This window comes from Nyctereutes procyonoides, unplaced genomic scaffold (genome assembly GCF_905146905.1).
Source record: "Nyctereutes procyonoides isolate TBG_1078 unplaced genomic scaffold, NYPRO_anot_genome, whole genome shotgun sequence".
Classification (NCBI taxonomy): domain Eukaryota; kingdom Metazoa; phylum Chordata; class Mammalia; order Carnivora; family Canidae; genus Nyctereutes; species Nyctereutes procyonoides.
The window spans coordinates 24,652,958-24,668,019 of record NW_026575030.1 but is presented as its reverse complement, the minus strand read 5'-3'; the positions used below and the strand labels follow the sequence as shown (position 1 = coordinate 24,668,019).

General features: G+C 35.8%; 1 protein-coding gene across 3 annotated transcripts in view; it reads right to left on the bottom strand.

The window, feature by feature from the left end:
- The window catches only part of GOLGB1 (golgin B1), a 90,153-nt gene that overhangs the window by 50,323 nt on the left and 24,768 nt on the right, over positions 1-15,062 (bottom strand). Inside the window, exons 6-10 of one of the 3 annotated variants that reach the window (XM_055316012.1) lie at positions 12,564-12,689; positions 9,913-10,035; positions 8,694-8,807; positions 6,443-6,845; positions 4,652-4,767 (exon numbers count right to left, since the gene is read on the bottom strand). In XM_055316012.1, the coding sequence (XP_055171987.1) occupies positions 4,652-4,767; positions 6,443-6,845; positions 8,694-8,807; positions 9,913-10,035; positions 12,564-12,689 (882 nt within the window). The remainder of the gene's footprint in view (positions 1-4,651; positions 4,768-6,442; positions 6,846-8,693; positions 8,808-9,912; positions 10,036-12,563; positions 12,690-15,062) is intronic. The other 2 variants (XM_055316013.1, XM_055316014.1) reach the window with 2 other exon arrangements.

Sequence of the window (15,062 nt, the reverse complement as noted above, 5' to 3'; positions counted from 1 at the left end):
TTTACATTATATCAATAATTTTTTTAAATTTATTTATGATAGTCACACAGAGAGAGAGAGAGAGAGGCAGAGACACAGGCCAAGAGAGAAGCAGGCTCCATGCACCAGGAGCCCGACGTGGGATTCGATCCCGGGTCTCCAGGATCGCGCCCTGGGCCAAAGGCAGGCGCTAAACCGCTGCGCCACCCAGGGATCCCTATATCAATAACATTAATGTAAATAGTCTGAACACTCCAACTTACAGCAGAGACAGGATAAGAAGTAGGCTCAAATTCTGTGCTGGATACAAGCAATGAACTTTAAATACAAAAATACAAACAAGTTAAAAGTAACAGAATGAAAAAAAGATGTATGTTTTGAACCATTAAAAGAAAAGTCCAGTAGCTCTATTACTATCAAACAAAAGTACATTTCAAAGCAAAAAGAATGTCATCAACGTCATCCAGAATAAAGAAGGCCATTTCATAATAAAAAATGGGTCACTTAATTAAGACCTAAAAATCCTAAATGTTTAAGCCCATAGTAACAGCTTGAAAATAAATGATGTACAAATTGATAGAAGAGGGAGAAATAGATAAATCCACAACTATAATCTGAGATTTTAATACTCCTGTTGATAATTGAGAAAACAAGCAGAAAAGCAAATGATACAGTATATTTGAATAACATAATCAACAAGCCTTACATGATTGACATTTACACGACACTCCAGTCAATAACAGCAATTATTTTCAAGTACAAATGGAAGATTTTGCCAAAATAGACAATATTCTGGGCCATAAAGGTCTGAATCAATTCCAGAAGATTCGAGTTATACAAAGTATGTTTTGACCACAATAGAATTAAAATAAAAATCAGTAATAGAAACAGCTCCTGGAACATCATCCCCAAATATCTAAAAACTAAGTAATCCAAGAAGCAAAGAAGAAATCAAATAGGAAATTAGTATTTTGAACTAAGTGAAAAAGGAAACACAACAGAATTTGTGAGATATGCCAAAGAAGATGGTAGGGAGAAATTTATAGTGCAAAACACCTACGTTGGAAATAAGAAAGTTCTCAAACCAGTGGCCTCAGCCTCTACCTTAAGAAGCTAAGAGGAAATCAAATCCAAAGCAAACAAAAGAAAGTAAATAATAAAGATTAAAGCAGATATCAACAAAACAGAAAACAACAGAGCATCAATGAAACCAAAGCTGGTTTTTCTGAGATCAATAAAGTCGGTAAACCTTTGGGCAGTATAAGTATGTATAAGTATGTATAAGAAAGAAAACGCAAATTACAAATATCAGGAAGAGGGGTGACATCACTATAGCTCTACAGATATTAAAAGGGATAATTAGGGACTATTGCAAACAACTTTATGGTTTTAAATCTGACACTTTAGATGAAATGGTCCAATTCCCTAAAAGATACAAAATACCAAAGTACAATAAAAAAGAAACCAGTAACCTGAAAAGCCATATAGCTACAAATGGAATTGGTAGGGGAAAAAAATGCGCCCAAAAAGACAACTCTAGGACTAGATGGCTTCATTGGTGAATTTCCAAAAAACATTTAAGGAAAAAATAATACCCAGCCTACACAAAATCTTCCCCCAAAAACTAAAGAGGTAAGAATACTTCCCAATTCATTCTAAAAGGCTAGCTTTACTCATACAGCAAAATCAGATAAAGAAATTACAAAAAAACAACAGACAAAAATTCCTCATCACACAGATGCAAAACTTTAAAACAAAATTTTAACAAATGTAATTTAACAAAACAGAAGGGTCATATATCATTACCAAGTGAGGCTTATCCCTGGAACTCTCATACATTGCTGATGGGAATGGAAAATGGTACAACCACTTTGCAAACAGCCTGGAAGCATCTTAAAACCTCTCAAATACCTAGGTGATCCAGGCATTCTACTTCCAGGTATTTTCTGAGAGTAAAGAGAGCATAGGTCCAAACAAATATTTCTAAAGTTTTTTTTGTGCGTTTTGTTTTTTTTAATTTTTATTTATTTATGATAGTCATCACAGAGAGAGAGAGAGAGAGGCAGAGACCAGGCAGAGGGAGAAGCAGGCTCCATGCAGGGAGCCCGACGTGGGATTCGATCCCGGATCTCCAGGATCACGCCCTGGGCCAAAGGCAGGCACCAAACTGCTGCGCCACCCAGGGATCCCCCAAACAAATATTTCTAAAAGAATATTCATAGAAGCTTTATATCTAACAGCCAAAAACTGTCACAATCCAAATAAACCTTGACCCTTCCCTTATACCACACACAAAAATTTATGTGAGGTTCAGAGACTGAAATGGTAAAGTTAAAACCATAAAGGTTGTGGGAAAAAAAAAAAAGAAAAATCTTCATGACTTGGCATTATTAAGCAAAAATTTCATAGTTAGAACACAGAAAATTATATCCATAAAAAATGATAAATAATAGATTTTATCAAAATTATAAAATGTCTGCTAATTAAAAGATACCATGAAGGATATGAGTAGGAGGTATGCCATAGCATGAGAGAAAATAGTCACCAAACATTTGAAAATAAACCAGTATTCAGGATATATAAAGAATCCCCTCCACTCAATAATAAAAAAAACAAGAATTTGATTTAAGTGGAGAAATGATTTGAAAGGGTACTTCATCAAAAGAAGATATACAAATGGCCAAGAATCTCAAGAGAAAACATTCAACATCATTTATCAGGGAAATGCAAATTAAAACCATGAGACACCACCATGCACCCATTAGAATGACTAAAATTTTTTAAACTGACAATATCAAATCATATATTTTAGGTGGGAATATAAAATAATACAGCCACTTTGGGAAATGATCTGCCAGTTTCTTAGAAAGCTAAATACAGGGAAGCCCGGGTAGCTCAGTGGTTTAGTGCCACCTTCAGCCTGGAGCGTGATCCTGGGGACCCAGGATCAGGTCCCACATTGGGCTCCCTGCATGGAACCTGCTTCTCCCTCTACTTGTGTCTCTGCCTTTCTCTCTCTCTCTCTCTCTCTCTCTCATGAATAAATAAGTAAAATCTTTCTTCTAAAAAAAAAAAAAAGAAAGCTAAATACATACTCTATAGCCCAGTGATCTCAACTAGGATCCACTGAAGACAAATGAAAACATGTCCACACAAATACTTGTACGAGAATATTTATAGCAGCTTAATTCATAATGGCCAAAATATGAAAACGCCCAGGTATTCATCAACAGGAAATTATAGCACAGTCATGCAAAAAGAAAATGCAGAATATTCACAAAATGGAGTACTTCTCAGCAATATAAAAGAATACATTATGATATATGCAACGATATGGATGAATCTCAAAACATGCTGGGTGTTAAGAAGCTTTACACAAAAGAGTATGTATATTGCATGATTACATTTACATTATGTTGTAAAACAGGCAAAATTAATCTATGGTGACAAAACAGAACGCTGGTCAGCTCTAGAAGGTTAGGATGTGATTGGCTGTGAAAGGGTATGAGGATACTTTGTAGGGTAATAAGGATATATCTTGATAGGGATTTGGGTAACACGGGTGCATGCATTTGTCAAAAATCAATGAATAATACACTCAATGTTTATACATTTCATGTTTATAAATCTTAATTCAAAAGAAAAAACTATTAATATTAAAAATCAGTCAATGACATGCATGCTGAAAAACATTCTCATTTCTGCAATTTGCTGTGAAACACATAAAAAATGAACTGGTGAATGGATAAATGGATCTTTGATAAAACAAATATAATAAAATGTTGATAGAATCTAGATAGTGGCTATATACATGTTTTGTATCAAATTCTTTCAATTTCTTTGCATTTACTGAAAATATGTTCTTAAACATTGAAGGAAAAAGTTGTGATTTTGAGAATAGAGGAGATTGGAATGCCTAGAAGCTAGAAACCAGGAAGCAAAAATTTTTATCAGTACACAGTACTGCCCAGGAACCGTGGAACTCTGCTGGTCAGTAAGTCTGACAGTTCAGAAGGGTATGATTTTATAATGGAGATGAATAAATCCAGTTATCCTAGCTTGACAGTAGCCAATAAAAATCATCAAACTCACTCTGTTTTGATAACCATGCTCCATAAGCAATCTTCTGGTGATTATAATCTAGCTTCCCATAGAGATTTTTAGAGGAGAAAAAGAGAATATACTGACCAAACAACAGCTAATTGGCAGTTAAAGTTTTTACTGTTAATTAATTAATGGGAGGATTATGATTTATATAATAAACTTTTAAGTCTGATTAGACTGAATTGTATACATTAAAGGTGGTGAAATTTCAAACTGCCAAAAACAAAATTGACTTCTCAGCTGAGAAAATGGATTATAAGATCAAAACAATGATTTACTTTCAATATGGAATTCTAAGACCTTAGAATCAGAAAGGTTCCTGAGATCATGGTGCTTGTTATCTATTATATTGTCATTAACCATTTTTGAGACACTAAATTAATGGTTTTCATGATTCCTTTCAACTGGAATCGCCTCCAAAAAAGCATCTTATCAGGCAAAAAAGACTTATATTACTTTCTGGCTAAAAGAAAGCTTATATTACTTTCTGGTGTAAATTCTCATTAGAGCACCTAGGTATGATACAGCAAAGACAGATCACATTCATTAGAAGTATACATTTCATTACCTGTGTATCCTCAGTATAAACATCTGGGAGAGAAGCTTGAGATGCTGTTTCATGTTTAGGCAAGGTTGGTCTGCTTAGAAACTGAGTAATTTCTTTGGATTTTTGCTGGAGTTGATCTAAGGAAAACAAAGTAAGTAAATAGAAATGATCTCTACTGCAAGTCTAAAAACGTGGTAAGCTATTACCTCCTAGAGATACAGCACATGCTGTTCACTCTAAGTCAGTTATGTTAACTAAAATGAGGATGCCAATGACAACATGTTTTTAACTCTTTAAATTCTCTGAGGGACCAAAGGGCATTTCAGTAAACCACTTCCTTAAAACGTAAAATAAAACAAGCTTAGAATCATTCACAAAGTCATTCTTCCTTGAAAATGCCTTTAGTATTTTTAAATTCTATTTTCTTCACTCCTCATCGAAGCATCATGAATCCCATTGAGACAATATAGCACAACTCTAAACATGTACACAGTCCACTCAAGAGGACAGTGTGCTAATGTAACACACTGTTCCTATATAATGCCCCTCAAGGCTTTCTGGTTAAAGTTCGGTTCCTCAATATAGATCTTTAACTTAAATCTTCCTAAAATCTTTCCTTTAAATATATGTCAATGTATTAGAATTAAATTAGTGGCATGTATTACTTTATTTACTTTTTTTAAAGATTTACTTTTTTTCTTTTTTATTCACAGAGACAGAGAGAGAGAGAGAGAGAAAGAGAGGCAGAGACACAGGCAGAGGGAGAAGCAGGCACCATACAGAGAGCCTGACGTGGGACTCAATCCCAGGTCTCCAGGATCACGCCCTGGGTTGCAGGTGGCGCTAAACCGCTGCGCCACCAGGGCTGCCCAGATTTACTTTTTAAGATTTATTTATTTATTTGAGAGAGAGAGAAAGAGAGAGCATGTGCATTCTAGTGGGGGAGGCTCAGAGGGAGAGGAAAGAGAAAATCCCAAGCAACTCAACACTGAGCATAGCAGCCTAATGTGGGGCTCAATCCCATGACTCATGAGATCAAAACCTGAGCTGAAACCAAGAGACAGATGCTTAACAAACTAAGCCACTCAATGTCCCTGCATTACTTTAATAACATTTAAAAAAAAAAGTTTTCATTAAATCTTAAAGGATAAAATTTTTCCTTAAAAAAAAAGATCATCTATAAGTACTGATTCATCTTTAGAAGTAAAAACGGAAAAAAAAAGAAAAGTAAAAATGGCTCCATGCAATCAATCTCCCTACCTATGCATCTAGATCTAGCCTGAGTTTTCCAAAAATTGATTCAAACTCTACTCATTTCAGTCACTGAATCCTAGAGACTGCACTCATGTTTCACACATTATTCTTTTTAACATATGACACATCATTATCAATAGTTTCTATTACTATAATGATAATCAAAATATATTTTTTAAGATTTTATTTATTCACGAGAGACACAGAGAGAGGCAGAGACAAAGCCAGAGGGAGAGGCAGGCTGCCTGCAGAGAGGCTGATGCAGGACCCAATCCCAGGATCCAGGGACCACAACCCAAGCCAAAGGCAGACGCTCAACCACTGAGCCACCCTGGTGCCCAATAATCATAATATTAATCCAAATTGTAATTTCGGCCAAAGACAGGAGAAATGACAAAGAGCTCAGAAGAGATGCCTTTCTTAATTCTTCTACTGATTCAATTGCTTTCAATTGAATTTGCTTTCAATTGAATGATGTCATTCACAGATCCCAGAAATTTGGAAGTAGAAGCCACTCAGGTGCTAGACAGTGGACTTGAAAGACAATCAAATACTGACCTTCCAGTTGTTGAATGACCTGAGCTGAATGAAATGCCTGTTCACTCTTATCTTGGACAAGCTTTGAATTTTCCTCTTTCAGAGCATCACAGGCAGAGTGTAGTTCTTGCTCAGTCTTTTGAAGATTCAAAATATGAGAGATCTTTTCTTCCATTTCTGCTTGGTGTTTCTGTTCCAAAGCACAGTACCGGGACTGTAGCTCAGCCTGAGCTTGACCTGCTTGCTCAAGCTGTTCCAGAAGATGATGCATTTCTTCCTGCAGGTTATGGAAGGATAATTTTCTCTCTGACACCTCAAGTTTCATCTTTTCCATCAGAATCCTGGACTCCTGTCTTTCTGTTTCTACAGTGTTCCTTAAAGTATTATGCTCAGTTTCCATCTGCTGTAACTGCTGAGAGAGAATCTAAGAAAAAAAGACAAAGCCTCATGAGCCATAAATTCATTCTTTCTTTTCAATAAGCATAGTGAAGTGCCTCTTCTAGGTAAAGCAAGGGATATGACACTCAGGACCTAACCTACAACTAACTGCATAAGACCCTGTTTTTGCTTCTTGATACTTTTAACAATTTATATTCATACGTATTTATTTGTACCATTATCTCTTACTTTCTCTCTCATTATAAAATAAGTTCAATAAGGGAAGGGATTTTGTTTTATCACTACTGTTCTTTAGCACCTAGCACAGTACATGTCGTATTGAGGACCTAGTGATCAATAAATGCTGAATGAATGAACGCAGTCTCTGCCCTCGTGGAACTGAAGAGTTCAGTGGGGCAGTCACATTTAACCAAATAATTATAATACAAAAATGGCAGAGGCCATGAGAGAGATACTTATATTAACAAGAGCAGAGAAGAAGGGAAATTTGCCAAAAGTCACAGAGCTGTAACTCTATAGTAACTAGTAAGAGGCACAAATGAGACTTGAACCCAGCTGTCTGATGACAGTGAGACCAGAGGCCTTGGGATCAGGATACAGGTTTTATTAGGATAGGAGATATGGGAAAATGTTTCAATGCAAGAAAGTCCTCCTCAAGGAGAGTTGAAAATTGAGATGACTGACTTTCTCCAACAGCATGAAGCACCCAGATGAACAAGCAGAGAATGTGGACTTATCACCGGTGCCACATTAGTATTTGGCTACTTGATGTGATAAGACCAGGTCACAGGAATCCAAGGGCTGATAAAAGAGTAGTCCAAATGGTCAAACATGGGTCAATAGCAGACAGGGAAAGGAGAGAGGCCAGGAAAGAACTAATATACCAGAGGAACAAGGTGAAAAGATTGGGGGATTTCAATAAGAATGAAGGTCAGGCCAGTCTGAGAAAGGGAATGACAGTATGGGATGGGATACTTGAGCTTAAGATTTTAAAACTTTAATTTTTCTTTGTATATTTTTTTATTGGAGTTCGATTTGCCAACATATAGTATAACACCCAGTGCTCATCCCGTCAAGTGTCCCCCTCAGTGCCCATCACCCAGTCAACCCATCCCCCCCACCTTCCCTTCCACTACCTCTGTTCGTTTCCCAGAGTTACGAGTCTCTCATGTTTTGTCACCCTCTCTGATTTTCAATTTCACTCATATGGGGAATATAAAAAATAGGGAAAGGGATCATAGAGGAGAAGAGAGAAAATTAGTGGGAAAAATAAAAAAAATTAAGATTTTAAAACATCGTGTCTGATCACTTTAGATTCAGGGAATATTGCATGATGAATTATTTCAAGCCAACAGAGAATCAACCAAAACAAACAAGGGATAGTACATTAAGCACAAGAACCATCTGAGATAGCAAAAGAGCAATATGACAGAAAGGAAACTGACTAGAGGACAGTAAGGACATTCTAGAGAAGTTAGGACCCTAGACCTAAAAGCACAAAGAAAAACAGCCACAATGAAAGATGTGGAATGCACGCTTAATCAGGGAAGGAACTATACCTGTTTTGCTCATCACTGTATCACCACCATTTAAGCACAGAGTATTTGTTGAAAAAATGAATAAATGGCATCAATTCTCAGAAGGCTTACCATTTTATCCATGCTGCCTAGGAAACTGAAGTGGAAGTGGGGATGTCTGGGTGGTTTGGTCAGACTGCCCTGGGCATGGAGCCTGCTTAAGATTCTCTTTCTCTCTCTCTCTGCTCCTTCCCACCTCCCTTTCTCCCTCTCTAAAAAATAAATAAATAAATAAAAATAAAGCAGGAACAAATACTCCACTCCCAAGGCAGGCAGTAAAGATCACAAGGCAGTACCTGGTTTTTCTGTTCAGCACAAGTTAGTTCCTGTTGCAGCAAGCCCACAACCTGAGCACGGCCCAGTAAAGCTTCTTCATGCTCCTCAAGTTTCCTCTGCAGCACTCTTAATTTCTGAGAATGAAATGTTTTAGATACAATATGCAAAACCAGTGAGAACCATTCTCTGATTACCTTTCAAAATATCATGTAGATGTGTGCTTAAGGTCTTTGGATGTTGAAGATGACAGATTAAAGAATGGGACACCAGCATGCCATGCTTCCCATCGAGCAGCAAAAAAGAATCTCCAAAAATACCTTCTCCAGTACACTGACAACAACTAAACTGAGACACAAGCAAGCCCCTGAATTAGGGAGTCTTTTTAATTAGAGAAAACAAAATGTCCACCTTTCAAATTATAAAGTCAATGTCCTATGCCTAAGCAAAAGTACATGTATATCTCACTCACCGAAGAGAACATTCTCTGCAGGTAAGAACCATTTCTCTTCTAGCTTCATGCATAGGACATGCACTCGATAAACAATTGTTGGATAAATAAATCAATGATATATGTACATATTAATATTCTACTTCAAAAAGTGCTGTATTCTGAAACTTTATTTAGTGGTATATTCTAAAGGATTACTTAGAACTTGGAAGAAGTTTTCACTCAAAAACAATTAAATGAATCAACCATGAAATACCACTGGAGCACTTCTAGTTACCACACTAAATAAAAACACACTAAATAAAAACAAATACCTTCAAGTTAGTAGATGATAAACTTAAAAACAATGAAGCCAATTTCCAAAATATACTCAATTAATTTTTTAAGAATATTAATATAAATAAAAGACTTTATGATTTCAAAATCACTCCTTTTCAACTTTAATTTGTTCAAGGTTTACGCCGGCTTCATTGATTTGAAGCTTTAGATCATGTCTTTAATGTAGCTACAATTGGCAAACTGAAGAGAAACAGATTTCTGACTACCACATACATTTGCCAACTAAATTCAGCTTTTGAGTACCAACAACCTGGTTAGAGGCATAAAAGGCAAGGTAAGGACAAGGAAAAATAATTAATATGCAATGGAAGATACGATCACCAAAAAGAAGTCAATTAAGGAGCATGCTAAGACCAAGTGGAGAACAATATGTAAGGGTAGAAAAGTGGCTGTGATCAGGTAATTAAATGTTAACCAAATGACAGTCATTCTACTAAGTTTTAGCAACACACCTGTTGCATCTCTGTTTCCACATCTGCCTGGGTTACTAACTGAAGAAGCTCATCTTCATGAAGACGAACTTGTGTTTCAAAGCGGGCATCTTTCTCTCGGACCACCTGCTGCATGGAACTCAACTAAAGACACACACCAGAGAAACTATACACGTTACACTCCCCGAATATTGCACAAACATAACTCACACACTATTCTCCAAAGATACACTCTGAGAACTGATAGAGAATAGGTTTTTTTTAATTAAATTTTTAATGTCAAGGATGAGAATGTTGGAAGAGAGATAGGCCTGACAGTAACTTTCAAATGTAACAGAAATCCTATTATCAAACTCAGAAATCAGCCTAAATATAAATTTTGATTAAAAAATACATTTGCATGGTTACTAGAAATGTTTACATAAAAAAGATATATATTTTTTTAAAGTTCGCAGATTACAATATTGGCCTACAAAATGAAATTAGATTTCTGTTAAGTCTTAGGTATGTCAATAGCACATGCAGGCTCTAAAACCTTCAGTGAAATTGTCATGCCCTTTAAGTCAAACTTCAAACTAATGTATCTTTTATTCAAAATTCTCTACAACTGGAATAAATCCCACTTGATTGTGGTTAATGATTTTTTTAATGTATTGTTGGATTCAGTTTGCTAGTACTTTACTGAGAATTTTTACATCCATGTTCATCAGGGATATTGGTTAATCTTATCTGAAAAGAACTGTTTCTACCAAAGAACCTGGTTTATTTCCAAACACACACCACCTCCCCAGATAGCTATTTTCAGCTGTCATTACTTGCAGGCTTCTAGATCACCCTCATCTGTAACTGGCTCTTAACAGAATAAAATGGAAATAAATTGAGAGCTGTTTAATATCAGCGTTTTTGTTTTGTTTTGTTTTGAGGGTGTGTGTATATTGCACGCAGCCATCTGCAGATGAACACCTGCTTATTCATTTCCTTAAGATCAGTAGTTGAGCATGCTGACCCGGTCTTAGCTTGCCCATTTTGTATTGGTGCTTCAACTATTGCTAACTTCTCAATTTGTGATACCTTGAATTGACCTCAACTCTCCTTCTAGGTAGGAAGAAAATCATAATTTGTTTTGATTATCTGAATTCTGACATTGCTATGAATCTGCAATTCGGTGTTGCAAGTATACAGGCACTGGCATCCTTCATTAGCCAAATGCATCTACACATCCTTTCCTGTAAATGTGCCATATTCTTTTTTTTTCCTCTGTTATTTTGCTCAGACCACTCCCCACAAATGGAATGCTTTCAACCAGCTTATTGAGATTATTATCTATCCATCACAGTTTTGCCTAAACTCTAATTTTTCCATGTATCTTTCTTGGATGTCACACTCATGGTAACCTCTTTCATCTCTCAAAATAACTTTCCATTTGTGTTAATGTTTGCTATTCACTTATTCAGAATGGCTTGCATTACGATGGATTTGTTAATATGTTTATATTCTTGGATTTCCATGTTTTAAGCCACTCAGTAAAAAGCACATTTTGTATTTCTCCATCATACACTGTATATAGTGCTTTACATAAAAAGGACACAATAGAAGCTGAGAGGTAAAAGGATTTCAAAATATACAATTTTCACTGAATACACAGCAGCAGGCTTCCCAGGACAGAAAACATCATTAATACTATAAGCTGTCAAAAAATGAAATACCCAACGGGAAATATTAGCTATCATACAAAGATACTTCAGGGAAAAAAAGTTTCCCAAGTCAAAAGCACTCTCAAAGGAAAAATACAAAGGTTGGTGGTCAAACTGGAAATTTAGAAAAACAGAGAGAAGGAGTTGAAAATGCCAGTCCAAACAGTCTGGTCCTGGTATCAGAAATAAATATGAAGCATATCACATACCAGTGCCATTTAACATTGAATCATGTAACCTATACCACTTTCTTATTATATACTAAGTAATCTTCGGATTATAATTTAATATCCTATTAAGGTTTTACTATAGGGAAAGAATGGACCTACGCATTTGTATTTTTTTTTGTTTTATCTACCAATCTCCTTCAAACAACAGGAGTCTATTACTAAGACTGAATTTCTGTGTGCTATTAAAACCAAATTTGGGGCCTACAGAACTAAGATACAGCTACAAAACAAGCTATGGCAAATTCATCAAGGTAAATAACACTTCTGGGCAGCCCAGGTGGCTCAGCGATTTAGTGCTGTCTTCAGGCCACGGCCTGATCCTGGAGACCCAGGATCAAGTCCCATGTTGGGCTCCCTGTACGGGGCCTGCTTCTCCCTCTGCCTGTGTCTCTGCCTCTCTCTCTCTCTCATGAATAAATAAAGAAAATCTTAAAAAAAAAAAAAAGTAAATAACATTTCTAAGTTTTTCTATTACTCCATCCTTCTCTCTTTTTTCTTTTTTTTTATACATTTTATTTATTTATTCATGAGAGATACGGGACTCAGGATCATGCCATGAGCCGAAGGTGGCGCTAAATGGCTGAGCCACACGGACTGCCCTACTCCACCCTTCTAATTTCTACTCTAACATTCTAGCTACTATACTTTTATACACTAAAGTTTTAAAAAATTACCATCTAAATTGGCTTGTCACCATCAGACTTTTGTGATTTTTATTCTAATGATGATGAGGTACCTTCCACCCTACCTGAGCAGCTTGCTCTGCTTGTGTCTGGCTGAGCTCGGCTTTCAGAGTGCTGATGAGTTCCTCCTTCTCTTGGAGCTGCTGCTTCATCATTAAATATTCTTCCATCTCTGTTGAACTCTTATCAGACTGAAGACATAGAAGGAAAAAAAAAATTTAAACAAAAGAACTCGCACTCTTAATTTTTTGACCTCCCTTTCTTAATTGCCAAAAATACCTATTCATATCCTTCTAATTTGCACTCAACACAAAAGGGAACTTCATGTACTGGGATTTTAAAAAGTAATTATCAGAATTATTTATCAGAGGAAGACAGAATAGCAGTGGTTTTTCTATGAATCTTCACAAAGAAACAGATAGTACAACTAAATAGTAAAACCAAAAACCCATGGACAATATTTCCAATAAAATTAGGAAGGTAGATCCACAAACCCCAAAATACAAGCAGGTACAACAAACCACCAAAAGCCACAAGACCTGCATGGTATTAGAGTCTATGCAAGAGGAAGCCAAGGCAGCAGCAGAGCAACATTAATGGCCTTGAGAACAAGAAAATCCCCAAACAGCCAACAGGTTCTTACTGGAAAGCACAGTTGGCCAATCTTAGAACAGCGGCTTAAATTGGCAGGGCTTCTTCATTCCCCAATATTGGGCAAATTCAAGGGGTCCACAGAAAGGAGGACTAAAAGGTTAGAACAACCTAGTTCTCTGAATTCTCAGAACTGACTCATCAGGGCTGCCTTCTAAGACATGGACCAGAAATAAGAAGAAACTTATGAGTGAAATAAAAATTATGCAGAATAGAGATAAAAGAAACAGAACAAAAAGGTCTATACAGGGATCCCTGGGTGGCGCAGCGGTTTGGAGCCTGCCTTTGGCTCAGGGCGCGATCCTGGAGACCCGGGATCGAATCCCATATCGGGTTCCCGGTGCATGGAGCCTGCTTCTCCCTCTGCCTGTGTCTCTGCCTCCCTCTCTCTCTCTCTCTCTCTGTGACTATCATAAATAAATAAATTTAAAAAAAAAAAAAAAGGTCTATACATATGCTGTATAATTCATTATCAACTAGCCAAATGTGGTTCCAGAGGGCTTGGGACATGTCTAAATGCACGAGGAGTTTAATTATTAATATTATTTAATTTTAATTAAAATAGAAATTATTTTCCCATTAAAAATAACTATATTTTACTTTATTGCATAATATCAAATACTCTTAAATTGTCACGTAAGTAACAAGTGTGCATGCTGTTCCTAGTATGACAATAAACACATTGCCTATCAGTGGATTCATTCAGTTTGAATGATTTTTTTCCTGTACACTCATCTAATATTGTAATATATTTCTCTGAATACTTTATGGAGACAGCATCAGTCAGAGTTGATACTTATGTAGATCATAAGAAAAAATGATGTTTCACCCTCAATTCAGTTACTGGAAAGCTTTTAAGTATGTCTGGAAAAACATGAGCATAGGAATCTACTATTTTCTCAACTGGAAATTTTATGAAATCTAAACAGAGAAGAAGTATTTCCAGTGAGAATTTAACAATCCAAATGGAGATACAATGTTAAAAACACACACCAAATTCCAGACAATGCAAAAAAAAAAAAAAAAAAAAAAGGAAAATAACACAAAAATAATTATTAATTTCAAAAGTATATTTTGAATATATTGGACTACATGAAATACAGGGTAAAATTAATTTTACCCGTTTCTGCAATAAAATTTTAAATTATGCATGTGGCTTACATATTACTATTGGACTATGTTGGTATAAGCCAAAGTGAAGGGCAGGAGGAAGAAAACCAGGAAATCCCAGAAATCCAGTTGCCAGATCTTTGGACACAATACAAATAATAATAACAATAATAATAATAACAAAAGAGAGAGGCCTGGTAAGTAAAGTTTTCCTGAACCAAGCCTCCTTCCAAAAGTTTAGAAAAACTAACTGCTCACAAAAATAAGGAACAAACAAGGATCAAGGTCAAATTTCATACAAAGTTACTATTAAAAAAAAGCTAAGGAACAAAACATATTTAAAGGTGATAATATCAGACTAGAGGCATGTTCAAAAACAAACTAAAACTGCAAAAAGTGTTAAAAATTTTAAGAAAACTATACAAGACATAGAAAATAGCATAATCAGAAAAACTCAGAAATGAGGTGACTGAAATTAGGAAAAATTTGATATATAAGAAAAAAATTTCAAAAAGGAAGTCTAAATAAGAAGGAACACAGAAGTAAACAAACACAAAACAGAATACCTAAAGTGAAGGGGAAAAAAAGAAAATTTAAAATGAAGAAAGAAATAAAAGAGAATCAAAAGTGACAAATATTAAAGAGATTCAAAGGAACATTCAGATAATAGAAGTCCCTAGAGAAAAAACCAGACCAAATGCGACAAGCTATATTATTCAAGAAAAATTATTTTGAAATAAAAACGTGAAACTTTATATTAAAAGAGCACACTGGGTATCCACAAACATCAACCAAGAATGGCA